Below are 12,732 nucleotides of genomic sequence, written 5' to 3' on the forward strand. Positions count from 1 at the left end.
CAAAAAAGCACTAAAGTGAAAAAATTTTCATGTTATGGGTTGGTATTGGTAGGGCTTTACCAACTGTATAAGTGATTCTGCTGAAACGTAAAAGGTTTTGATTTCAGTATAGTATTAAACTTGAATGAAAAAATAACTTGTAGCTTGTGGTTTTACCACCTCACGCTATACAAACTGCACCTGCACCCAATCTAACCTGGGGCTTCCCCTGTCTGAGCGATTTCTGTAGTAGACCAGCAGTGGGAGAACTGCTAAAATTCTCAGTATAGATGCTGCCTTATGGGGAATCCCATCTACCTAAGATGCAAGGAGTTTCTGTGTTTTTGCTTAATATTTGTTGGCTGTAATTTATATAAAAATGTTTATTGTATTGGTAATGTTGAGATGTGTTGAAGGCAGGACCAGAAGACACAAGCCATTGGTTATTGCAGATAAATTGTTAGACTCTCCCAACTCTGCCTTTTTTTGGAAGGCACTCGGGTACCATAGTGATAAGTGCGGGAAAAGTGGATAGCATTTAATTACCAAAGACTTCTATCATCCAAGGAAGGTTTTTCTAAGTCACAACATCTAGTTGACCTACATCCCAAGTAGAGAGGTTGATTATGTTCATTCAGCATTAAAGACATAACTGAAGACTAAATAATATATGGGCATTTGGTTTTAATGTTCCTCACTTGTTCATGTTTTAATTAAAATCTAGAATACTAGGCTTTTCAATACGTAATTGTTAAAAATTGGCACAACTGAAGTTTCACTCTAGTTATTGTTCTTCTGTGAAGATCAAAGACAAAAGCTATTGCTGATGCTGGGCACTTGTTTTAAAGGGACATTGATTTTTTTTTTTAAGTTGACAAACTTTCTTCTGGAATTTTTTTACCTGCTATTGTTGCAAATGACACTTAAGATCACAATGACTGAAAAAGATTTGTTTGTTCACATTGTGCCTTTGACAGCACTTTGTTTAGTCAGTTTCACTGTTTGCTCTGTTTAATCAGTTCCACTGTTCTTTGTGTGGGTCTTTAACACTGCAGCAGGAGGAGAGGCAAATGAAAGTATTTAATCATTAAAACTACTAACTTGACAAGGGCATATAGGCACCTGTAGCTACCTCAAACTTCTTCTGACTTACTTTTTAAATTGACCAACTTCCAGGTTGAGAAGGTGGCCTTTTAAGAATCAGATATTTCCTTTTTGTTTTCAAAGATGTTACAGAACTTCACACTTTTTGTGGCCTGTTGGGCTTTGGGGGTATTTTGGCTGTTCTTAAACAAAGGTGTTGTCTAAACACACAAGTTGCACCGTTTCAACTACAGCTGTTTAAAAAAACCAAACAAACAAAAAAACTTACTTAAATTGATTATACCTGGCTTGTATTGATTTGAAAAATGATTTTGGTTAATCAGGTGTAACTTTTGTGTGAAGTCTAAGTTTGCATTAAATTTAGCTGCTATTTTTAAAATCAGCTTGACAGGTTTATAACTTTTGATCATTTATCCTTATTTCATTCTTCAAAAGACTCTCCTGTATGCATGTGAAGAAACCTTGGACATCTGAAATGACATGCCCTTTCAGTTTTCATAATGTTTGTTTAATAATCACCATAAATTACCAAAATTAATTTCCCAAAGTAATCCATAGATAGTAAACATGTAAACTCTAGCCTAAGCCCTTTTCCCAAAGTTGACTGCCTAGATTTCCTGCCTTATGACCAATCTGTCCCTAGTTTCTTCTGGCTGGTGGTCCACTTCCATCTTTCATGTTCAGGGTACCCAGCCAGGTTCCCACACCTGCTAAGAGTGAGTCAGTGGCAAACACCTGCCATTCATTTGGATAGCTCTTTCACTGTTGTTCTTTTATCGCTCTTACTTGGATACTTCCGTGATTGCATATACATGAGCATACACACTTTAATGTTGCATCTGCTTATGGTACCACAATTACCAGCTTCGCTTGGTATATTGCGTCGTTGACCTGCAGTGTCAAGCTTGTCATATAAGAGCATGACAAATGCAGAGTGTTTGCTGCATTTGTAATATGTACTCCTGTGACTGTAGTCTAGGTCCAGCTTGCAGTCATGGAAAACGAGCATCTGAGGGAAAGGATAGAAACATGTTTAAATACAGAAGTGCTTGAAAGAAGGAAAGTGGAGCTAGAGAGGCAGTCTTACTTGTCTTACGATGCTGAGATTGCAGGCCTGTTGGGTCTCTTGCATTACAATATGTGGGTGGCATCCACAAATTGCTTTTGCCCTTTCCCTTCCAAAATGGTTCAGTTGTCTTCATCTTTAAGTGTTTTGGAGCGGGGGAGAGAGCCTGATAAGCTAGCTGCTTTCCCATCCATCTGTCCCATGGCAAATACCCCATCACCCTCCTACCTGCTAGCCGTGGCCCTGCTAAGTCTTTTGCATAATATTGTCAGTGTCCATCTGCAAAAGAAGCAGTACTGTACATTGTACCCAGGTGCTGAAACATTCCCTCTTCTCTGGCAAGTTAAGCAGTTGATAGGACAAACCATTCAGGGCTGTGTTTCTTCTTCCAGTACACATTTTCCTGTGGTGCTGCAGCAGCTAACAACTGGAGAAAAAGAATCCGAGAAGAAGGGATTAAAAAATGGAGGAGATGTAGCTTTCACAGATCCATCTCCGTGTGTGCGTCTGTTGCACTTGTTTTCTATCTGGAATGAGATTGAGTAATTGAAAGGAGTTTTTTTGATTCTTGCATATGGTTACTTTTCTTGTTAGCATTTATATCACAGTTATGGATAAGTATCTGCTCAAATATATCTTCATTCACTCATGCCAAGGAAGGAATGTTCACTCTTAGTGGTCCACTGTTCTGAACATCAGTGTGCCATTATAATGTTAAACTTGTACTAGCTGTTACGTATAGGAAATTCCAGCGAGGTCTTTTCAGAAACATACATATTGGTCATCCAACATAATATCATTAAGTAGTAGCAACATTTATCTGGATGACAAAAATGCCTTCAAAAATGTCATTGTGGCAGATAATTCACTAAAATATCACAAAATATTCTTATAATGAAATGACAAAACCAGCCTCTGGGTTGTAAGGAATGAGGGGAGTTTGTGTCTAAAGTCCTGATAATAGGGGGTCTTGCAAATCCTCTTAAAATTTGTGTCCTGTCTGCCACAAAAAAAAAAAAAATCAGCAAAATCATTGTGATTTAGTTAAATTTGGCTTAAAATAATTATGCATCATTTTTAACAGTGTTTTAAAGTAGTAAGTGAAACTTAAACCTTATACCTGTTTTCCCTCTGAATTTTTTCCTGCACCATGGAAATGCACTAACTTGTTGCAGGGTTGTTTTTGGAATTGATTTGTGTGTTAGAAATAAAAGAATGTACATTTCCCTTAATATTTTGTATATGTGATTAATAAACAATTTATAGTACAGTAGCTCCCAGAGGAACTTATCAGAACATCCTTTTGTGCTGCTGTCATGGAAAAAATAAAAGTATCCAATTTCTAGAGGGCTTGTGGTCTTAAGAAGAGCTCTGTGTAGTTCGAAAGCAGGTCTCTCTCACCAACAGAAGTTGGTCTAATAAAAGATACTGCCTCACTCACCTTGTCCCCCATTTTGACATTGTGTCTCTCAACCTCAGCTAGCAGATTTTATATGCTGGCCGTTTAGTTTGTAAGCTGTTTGACATCAGTCATGCAGTGGTAGAACAAGATTAGCTATGCAACTTATACTCTTTAAACTGGTAGCTATATTTAAATGAGACCTTTTATCCATTCATATGGCAGTAAAATGGCTAATTCTATACTAGAATTGTTGGGCTTGAGTTGGTTATTTGACATAACTGCCATACCAAGTCATACCAATGGTCCACCTAGTCTAGTAGCCTGTCTTCCAGCAGTGGCCAGTGCCTGATGCTTCAGAGGGAATGAACAGAGCAAGACAATTTATTGACTGATCCATCCCTTGTTGTTCAGCACCAGCTTTTGGCAATCAGAGGTTTAGGGACATGCAAAGCATAGGATTGCATCCCCGACCATCTTGGCTAATAGCCATTGATGGACCTATCTTCCATGAACGTACCTATTTTTTTTTTTAACACAGTTCTACTTTTGGCCTTCACAACATCCCCTGGCAATGTGTCCCACAGGTTGACTGTGTTGTGTGAAGAAGTACTTTCTTATGTTTGTTTCAAAACTGCTGCCTATTAATTTCACTGAGTGAACCCTGGTTCTTGTGAAACATTGCCTATGGTCAGACTTCCAATGTGAGGTGCCTGTGAGGCACAGCAGTACTATGGATTGAAAAGGGGTTGTGAACTGGCTCAAAGTTTGTATCTTTGCCTTTTTGAAGGGAAGGGGTAATGAAATGGGTGTGCGCCATCTTTTGTTGTTTATGACGTATGAAGAATGCCCAGAAAGGTGTGTTCTGCTTTTTTTATTAATTTAATTGAGAATCAGTGTTTGTCTTCCCTATTTTTGCTTGAAGATTCAATGGAGAACTAAGTCAGTGATGACAGGTTTCAGAGTAGCAGCCTTGTTGGTCTGTATTCACAAAAAGAAAAGGAGTACTTGAGGCACCTTAGAGACTAACAAATTTATTTGAGCATAAGCTTTCGTGAGCTACAGGTTAAACCTGAATGAGCAGGGAGTGAGATTTATTCACTGTGCAAAGAGTACATTTTGTTTTGAAGTGGTATTTTTTGCTATCATCTGTCTAGTATAAACACCTGAACAAACAGTTTAAAGAAGAGCCCTGTAGTTAGAGCTTTAACATCCTTAACCTTCAGGTAAAGATTGAGAGTTTTACATCATAGCATCACACCACTAGATCATCAGCAAAACAGGGACCGGACTGGATCCTTCTGATATTTTAAGGTTTAAAAACAAGCAGGCTTTTAAAAAATTAAGCTTTGCTTTACACCTCATGAAGAAGCAAAAAAGACATGGCACTCTTTGTTTTATCCCTTCATAAATAACTTTTAAGTGTTTTCTTAGGTATCTGTGTAAGAGATCTGTTTTTTCATCCAAATTGAACTCTTCCCGTTTAATTTTTGGCATCTTCTGGTACACGCAGTCTCTCTTTTTAAACGAGAAAAGGATACAGGGTGCTCTGGACATACTGTGGTGAGAGACCAGAGAAAACTCTTTCTGCTCTCTACGTACTCTTCATTACTGTGCTACATTATGAATAGCTTGTGCACCTGATTTCGTTGAATCATTCTCGTTGGGTTTCATAGGCATCTTCAGTTAAGGCTCAACATTCTTTGTTTTATTGCTAACAAACCATTTTTTCCATCAGCTCCAGTCTTCAAACTCCTGTTTCACTCAGTGAAACCTGTAACCTTACTAGGCAACATCTTGTCTTAAGAAATCACCCAAAGTATCCTTGTTCCATTTCAGTAGGAAAATCACTTACCTTTATTAAAAAGCAGTCTGTGTTGGTCCCTTGAATGGTCACGTATGACAGATTTTGCTGTATTGCACAACTAGTTATAGGTTTCCTTCAATTCCTTTGACTTGTGCTTCTATTATACTTCCTCTGCTGAGCTGGCTAGTCTCTTACAATTTCTGAAATGAACAGGTACCGACTTCTCTGATACAGAAAGATTCCAATACCCATCCAAAAAAAATATGAATATGTACAGGCTGTGTGGAATCCAGCTGCATCACTTTCACTCTTCACTATTCAGTACCTTGGTCATATAGCCTATCAGGGCACTAACAGGAAACCTAAGATGAGCAGAAGCATGCATGATTGCATCTGTTTATCTAATCTGTGTAAGTCTCTTGACCCACCTTACCAGAAACAACTAACACTACATGTTTTGGAAATGGAGTTTATAAAGGATTGTACTGTCCCAGGTGAAGTGGACTTCCTAGGTACAATAAGGAAGATTAACGTAATTTTGACCCTAATGAAGCAAAGGCAAACATTGACAGTTTTCTCACAGTGTGGTTATCAGAATAGAAACATGATGTTAATGACTATTGATGCACCACTATGAAATTTAAACTGTTTACAAGTCGAAACAGGTTTTTTTTCTTCTATTCTAACCAGTAAAACCAAAGGCTCCTCCTAGTATCTGAAAGTTGAGCTACTATTTTTGCTTGTTATATCATCAAAAACAGTCTGAAACTGTAAGTTATCTTGAAAACTTGATGGCATAAGAGGCAGAATAAAGAACAGCTTGCTCTTCTGCAGCTGTTGTGCATTGGCTGTACTGTGCTGGCAGAAGTAAAATGTTTTACTTGTAGGCTATGCATTCTGCAAACACACTGGGAGCATCTATATATCTGTGTTAACAAGTGCTAACAGTGTTGCTATGATTCAAAATCTTAATCTGTTTAATTCTAAATTTATTTTGCTGTGTTTTTACTATGGATTTGCATGTATGATCTCTGGAGAGAACAATGTATTTGAAGTTAGGAGACAGATACGGAAGGTGAAGAGTTTGATCATAAGGCATTTGTTGCAATGGTAGCTTCCTGCAGCCCTGCTGCTTTTTCATTTAGTTTATTATACTGGGATTTTTTTTCTCCATTATCTCACAGTGGACCAGATCTATCATCTAGCATCTCCTGCTTCTCCTCCAAATTACATGTATAATCCTATCAAGACATTAAAGACCAACACTATTGGGACATTAAACATGTTGGGTGAGTTGAAAACTTTTTTTTTTCCCCCTAACTTCATTCATTTTGCTTGAAATACACAGAACTGCTAACAACTGTTGCGCTCACAATTGTGTTCCACTTAAACTTTAAGGCCCACCAAGGTACTTAAGCAGAGGCTTAATGATAAGCACATGAGTAGTTCCATTAAAGTGGATTATGAAAAATCAGAGGGACTATTTGCATTTTTATAGTGACGCACATGTTTAAGTACCTGGCTGAATCTGGAGCACAGCCATCTGTACTGTCATTGTGTCTATTGTGCCATGTGAGACTGAATTCATTAGCCCAGTTTGTTTACTAGCAAGCTAGCAAGAAGGTTCAAATTGCTGTTACGCTAAAATTTTAAATTCAGTATTTAATGAGTGTTAAATCTGCAAACCGAACTCTCGTTAGTATTGAAAGAAAGTGGTTTTAGGGTAAAAAAGGTATGCTTTTCCGCCCTTCATTCTCTGTCTCAGAATAACTCCTATATATCTTTGTTCATGTTGGATTAAAAACAGAATTGGAAAGGAAGAGCTAATATTTTCCTAACGTAAACACACATACTGACAGCTATTCTAGGACCAAGAAAGAGTCTTGCTTGTCCGGCACAAGAGAAGGAAGAGTTCAGCGATGGACGGGAGGCAGGGGGAATGAGTCAAAAATCGAAGAAAAATATTCATTTTCCTTGAAAGCCCCATTTTCTTCTAGGATGTTTACCTCTTCATGTGAACATTTCAGTATTTCAGCTGAGGCCAGCTACAAACAGCATAGGAGCCATCTTGAGCATAGGAGCCAACCAGAGTACAAGGATTTCCATATTCATGTCCCAGTTATTGAGTAATATCTATGAAGCAATTATGCAAATCAGGCACACAACCAGAGTGCAACTTGGGGGGAAAGTCTGCTGTCGTGTCTCAATGACTGTGGAGCATCCCTGTGTTCAGAGTGACAGCTGACTCCATTTCAGTATAATGAGTGTTTGTGTGTAGAATTGCAATAGCTCCATAGTATTGGTACTTCCCATTGTGGTGGTCTCTCCCCCAGCCAATTCTGAGAGTCCTATGCTGCTGCTGAGGTTCAATACAGTGTCAAGGACAAATTCTCAGCTATATTAATTTGTATTTAGTGCAGTTAAGAGTCAGGCAGCAAAGTGGCTTCAAGCCTCTTTTGTTATCCCTTTACATTCTAGTCTCGATCCAGTTGTCACTGCTTTAGCTTGCACTGGTTGCCAGTGACCCCTGGGATTTTTTGAAGTAGTGGGTGTTTGCTGAGACATGGGGATCCTCTGGCCCCACTTCTTTTCCCCAACCAGGAAATGCTGCACTGGGCACAGTTCAGGGAAGACGATGACTTAAAAGCTATTGTTGCAGTTCTGTGCCATCAAATTGTCCCCCTAGCCAGGGGAGAAATTTCTATCACTAGCTCGGCCATCTTGAGGGTCAGGGTGCCAGCAGAGCAGTGCAAAGCCTCCCGCCTCCCTTATGCTGGGCAGAATCAGGCCCACTGCATTAAGTTTCAGGAGGAGCTACAAAGGTCTAATGAACTTGCATGGGGAATATAACACACTTTTCTCCTAAACCACATAGCTCCACTTAGCTCCCACCCAGGTTCCTATTGATGTTTCTAGCCCTTTTGGTTTACAGGATATCAGACCGTAAAACAGTAGCTATTCCTTCAGTCTAGCAGTATTTTTTTGGCCCCAATCCCAGACTTAATATAGCAAATTTTTAATAGGAGAGTGGTTACCCATTAGAACAATGTACCGAGGGCTGTGGTGGATTCTCCATCACTGACCGTTTTTAAATCAAGACTGGTTGTTGTCCTAAAAGATATTCTTTAGTTCAAACAGGAATTAATTAATTAATGGCCTTGTGTTATGCAGGAGGTCAGACTAGATGATCACGATTGTCCCTTCTGACCTTGTGATCTATAGGAAAAAGTCCTGCACTTTAGTTCAGTGTAACTTTCAATCCATGAAATAAGTGTACGTAAGATTTGACAATTAGCCAGGTGCGCAATGTGAGTAGCTGCAGAAAAGCTCAGTCGTGTTCCTTCCAGCTTGAAGGTGGGTACTGGAGACTTGGAAGAAGAGAGGCTAGATCTGAAAGAAACTGATTAGGGAAGCCCTGAATTCTCGTCTTTCTTAGACAAAGTCGGGTCTAAATAAAGCAATAAACTTAACTGAAAGTCTTTTGTATTTACTAAAATTCACTGTTTACTTTTTCTCAATGTTTAGGATTAGCAAAACGTGTTGGAGCACGGCTTCTGCTGGCCTCCACCTCCGAAGTCTATGGAGGTAAGACATGAGCATAGATGGAGTATCTATAGTGTGACTAATCAAGAAAGATTTATAATAACTTCTGTGGATGGGGCATGGCAGCATCAAGTATTTGTGTAGTTGTCATACTTGGACTTGTTAGAGCTTTCATCTTAATGTTTAAAATGTAGCTGGTAATCTTTACTTTAAGGCCCTTTTACGCTGCCAGAGTGGAATACAGCAGACCAAGTGTAAATGAAAATCAGGCCCTAAGTGCTGTGTGTAAGAGTTGACCTATAAGAGAATGTCAGCATTCTTTGTAATAAAGGGGTCTTAGTGGCAGTTTCTAAATGTTGAACTCTTTGACTCCAGAGGCCATAGTGGGAATAAATTGGAGGAAAACAGGCAGCAGGTTTGATTCTTGTTCCCCAGACTGTTTGGAATCTGGATTATTATGATGATTAAGCAGCAACAGTGGTGTGTCCAGTGCTGAACAAGCCACAGGCCCTGCCCTAAAAGGGCATACAAAGGTCTGTCTACCTTGGAGAATGACCTACTGACAACATCACTATCAACAATGAGCCCCTGGCTACTTCCTGCCTTCCCCTCTTTAAATCTTGTTGAGAATTATTTAACGAGTGCAGATGCAGCAAAATGCTCTTTGGTAACATCAGGGACCATGATTGGCCTTGTTGGTGCTAGATAACCTTTCTAAAAATTTCCATGTGTTGTGAACACCACTTCTACTCCACGAGTACTAGCATTAATGGAACGTTAGTGTAGCTGGGTTACCAGTTAGTACAGGCATTTTCAACACTGAGCTGATCTAACTAACACAGCAAGCAGCAGGATGTTGCTAATAGCTGAGCTCTCTAAAGACCTTTTCATTAAAAAGTTCCTAACTTCTCCCCTCTTCCTCTAGACAAAAAGAATGAGATGTGCTCTTTTTATTCCCCTCATGTTTACTTTTTGGATGAAATAACTTTAGGCAGCAGCTGCACCACAAATATAACAAGCCAGAACTCCTCCAACGACGAGGCAGTCACTGCAAATGGCATGACTGTGTCTCATCCCACATTCCTGCCTCCCTATTTCTGTTATGCCAGGGTCAGTTCCTACAGCGGGAAAGCACTGGGCCAGGAGACACTTCCTAACTGAACAGGAAACCATATTATCTCTTCCGGAAGATGGAACATTGCTACAGGCAGACCAAGCATACCAGTTCTGGAGCAGCATCTCTCCCCAGCAACCTGATTGCTGCAGGGGACAACTTAAAGAAACACAGATTGTCAGACTTCGTTATGTATAAAATCCAGTCAGGCAAAGGGCTTTACCGCCTTCATATAGTAGGTTTAACTAAATGGAAAAGTTATTATTTTTGAGTTCTTGGCAGGATAAACCCCTTGAAAATGCCCTTTAGCTGTTTCCACTTCCTACAGTGGTTCTCAAACTGTTTCTCCAGGGTGCTTCCAGGTGATTGGCAGAGTTGCTTCTGTCAGAGTATTGAAGCATCTGCATGAATTAAAGCTGCACTGTAACTTGAACACAGTCCAGGACAACCTTAGGGTTTCCACAGGCTTTTCTGATCAACTAAAATATCTGATATCTTTTCACTGTCACATGTTTCATTTGGCATGAATTTAACCATGACAAAATCTGACAACAGCTTAAAAATTAGAGTGGCAGGAAACATACAGAACTAAAACTCAGTGGCCTAGAAAAAGTAGAGCAGTGGGGCAGCAGAATAACGATAAGAATGTGGTAATATATGCAACTTTAAACCCAGGGAGGAGAAAAACACAGCACAGATAAAATGGGTGTTGTAATAAAAACAACTGTATCATGTCTATTTTATCCTGTCCTAATTATAATTTTTCTTTATGAAATCGAGCTCTATTGTTGAAGCAGGGATGGTGTGGAACTGGGCTTGGACCTTGAGAAGGGAGGAGAGGAGAAAGTAATCCATGCTGTGGGCTCAATTTTAAAAGTAATGAAATGACTTAGGACCACAAGTTTCATTGACTTTCAATGGGGCATTTTCTCCTAAGTCACTTTGAAACTTTTGAAAATCCTGCCTTAGTCTATAATATACAAAGATTCGTGAACCATTGTCTTTTGATGTGCTCTATGAATTATGGCTGAGTATATTTGACATCAGTATCTGCCTTCAGTGAGGTTATGAAAAAAAATTAAATTTCCCATGAGATTGGGCCATAGAGGACAGTTTTAATCAGTTAGAACCTTAGTTTGGAACTATAAATGAAATGCAAAATTTCTTTTTATACAGTGTCCTTTATAAAAAAGCATCGAAAAGTTGTAGCATGACAAAGACAAAGCTGTAGCTCCTGGCAGAGGAGGCATTCTAATTATAAGCCATTATTTGGTAGTGTCTTAACATTTTTAAAAAAAGGAAAGCTTGAAATCCAGGCCACAAATGGGGGAGGGGGAGAAAATGATGCTCCTCTGTCAGTGGAACTATTTGTTTTTGGTGTATGTGATGTCCCAGAACATGGTTTTCTTGAATGCTTACAGCAAATCTGGAACTGACCAGATTTCTTCCGAGGAGCTACAGTTCAATCTCACTGTCTGCCAGCCAGCTCTAGAGAGTAATGATTAATGCCATTTGAACACTAACTTTCAAATATTACTAACATCCATTTTTAAATTGAATTAATCTTGGCTGAAAAAGTAACCTCTCTGTGCCACTTGCTGACCTCAGAGTATCCGGCTCAGAGAAGAGCAAGGCACACACACGCCATTTTTGTTTGTGGGGCTTTTCCCCACCTTCACCAAACCAGATTCTTTATGGCATGTCTAGATCTCCACCTCCTGGTTATTTAAAATGAATGAATTGGATATTGGTCTGTAAAACTCTTAGGACCTTTTATATTAGACAGTAAAAGCCTCAGGGTCTGTGCTCTAGCAGGTCTCTCTCTTTTTTTTCTTTTTTTTTATCCTCAACAGTGGCATCCAGAAAGCAATAAGTCTTGGACAGAACTGTAATTTTCAGTCTCTGCATACGTAAACAAGCATATTACCTATCCAAATGGAATTGTTTCCACTTTCAGTCATGCTGCTCGATGGGGGTAATAAGAATCTGGAGAGAACTGGGCACAACTGATGATAATGTTGTGATTTATTTGTACTTGAAGATCAGAATAAGAATTGTGATCTGTAACATTCCTGTTTTTCTTCCTTGGTTATACCTCTTACTGCTGAGCAGTGCTAAACATTCTGGGATTTATAGGTATCTTTTCACAGGTCACCAAAGAAACTAGGGGAAGGCAATCTAAAGTGTGTGTTTAATACTCAATACAAATAGTAACAGTAAAAAAGAAAAAGATGCTTCCAGAGCGGGAATACCTTTCGTCCAGGCTGGAATGCTAGTCAAAGTGTTGTAAAAAGAGATACTTGCTGGTCCCAGAGTATCCAGCTGAGAGAAGAACAAGGCACGCACACACCATTTTTGTTTGCGGGGCTGTCCTGCACCTTCACCAAACCAGATTATTTATGGCATGTCTAGATTTCCACCTTCTGCCTCCTTTTCCCCCCAGCTCTTTTTTAAATTCCAAGATGTCTTAGCTCCTTTTACAAACTAAGTAGAAATTAGCAAAGAACTCTAAATAACCTGTAATAACCTCTTTATTAAATGATCTTAGATCAGAACCTTGTTTTTGCGTCTAGAGTTATTCCATCTTTAAGGTTCATTTCCAGACAAATGTTCAACTCAGACTGCTGTGAGTAATGGCTCTTATGAGGAGACACATCCAGCGAGGAGGCTGCTCTGTTTAATATGCTCAATTTGGGGATTTTATAGATTTTCAGATCGTC

At 39.2% G+C, this 12,732-nt stretch overlaps 1 protein-coding gene across 1 annotated transcript in view; it reads left to right on the forward strand.

Moving 5' to 3' along the window:
* The window catches only part of UXS1 (UDP-glucuronate decarboxylase 1), a 92,774-nt gene that overhangs the window by 45,466 nt on the left and 34,576 nt on the right, over positions 1-12,732 (forward strand). Inside the window, exons 7-8 of the mRNA XM_073351134.1 lie at positions 6,540-6,644; positions 8,881-8,940. Of these exons, the coding sequence (XP_073207235.1) occupies positions 6,540-6,644; positions 8,881-8,940 (165 nt within the window). The remainder of the gene's footprint in view (positions 1-6,539; positions 6,645-8,880; positions 8,941-12,732) is intronic.

Source organism: Lepidochelys kempii, chromosome 1 (genome assembly GCF_965140265.1).
Source record: "Lepidochelys kempii isolate rLepKem1 chromosome 1, rLepKem1.hap2, whole genome shotgun sequence".
NCBI classification, from domain to species: Eukaryota; Metazoa; Chordata; order Testudines; family Cheloniidae; genus Lepidochelys; species Lepidochelys kempii.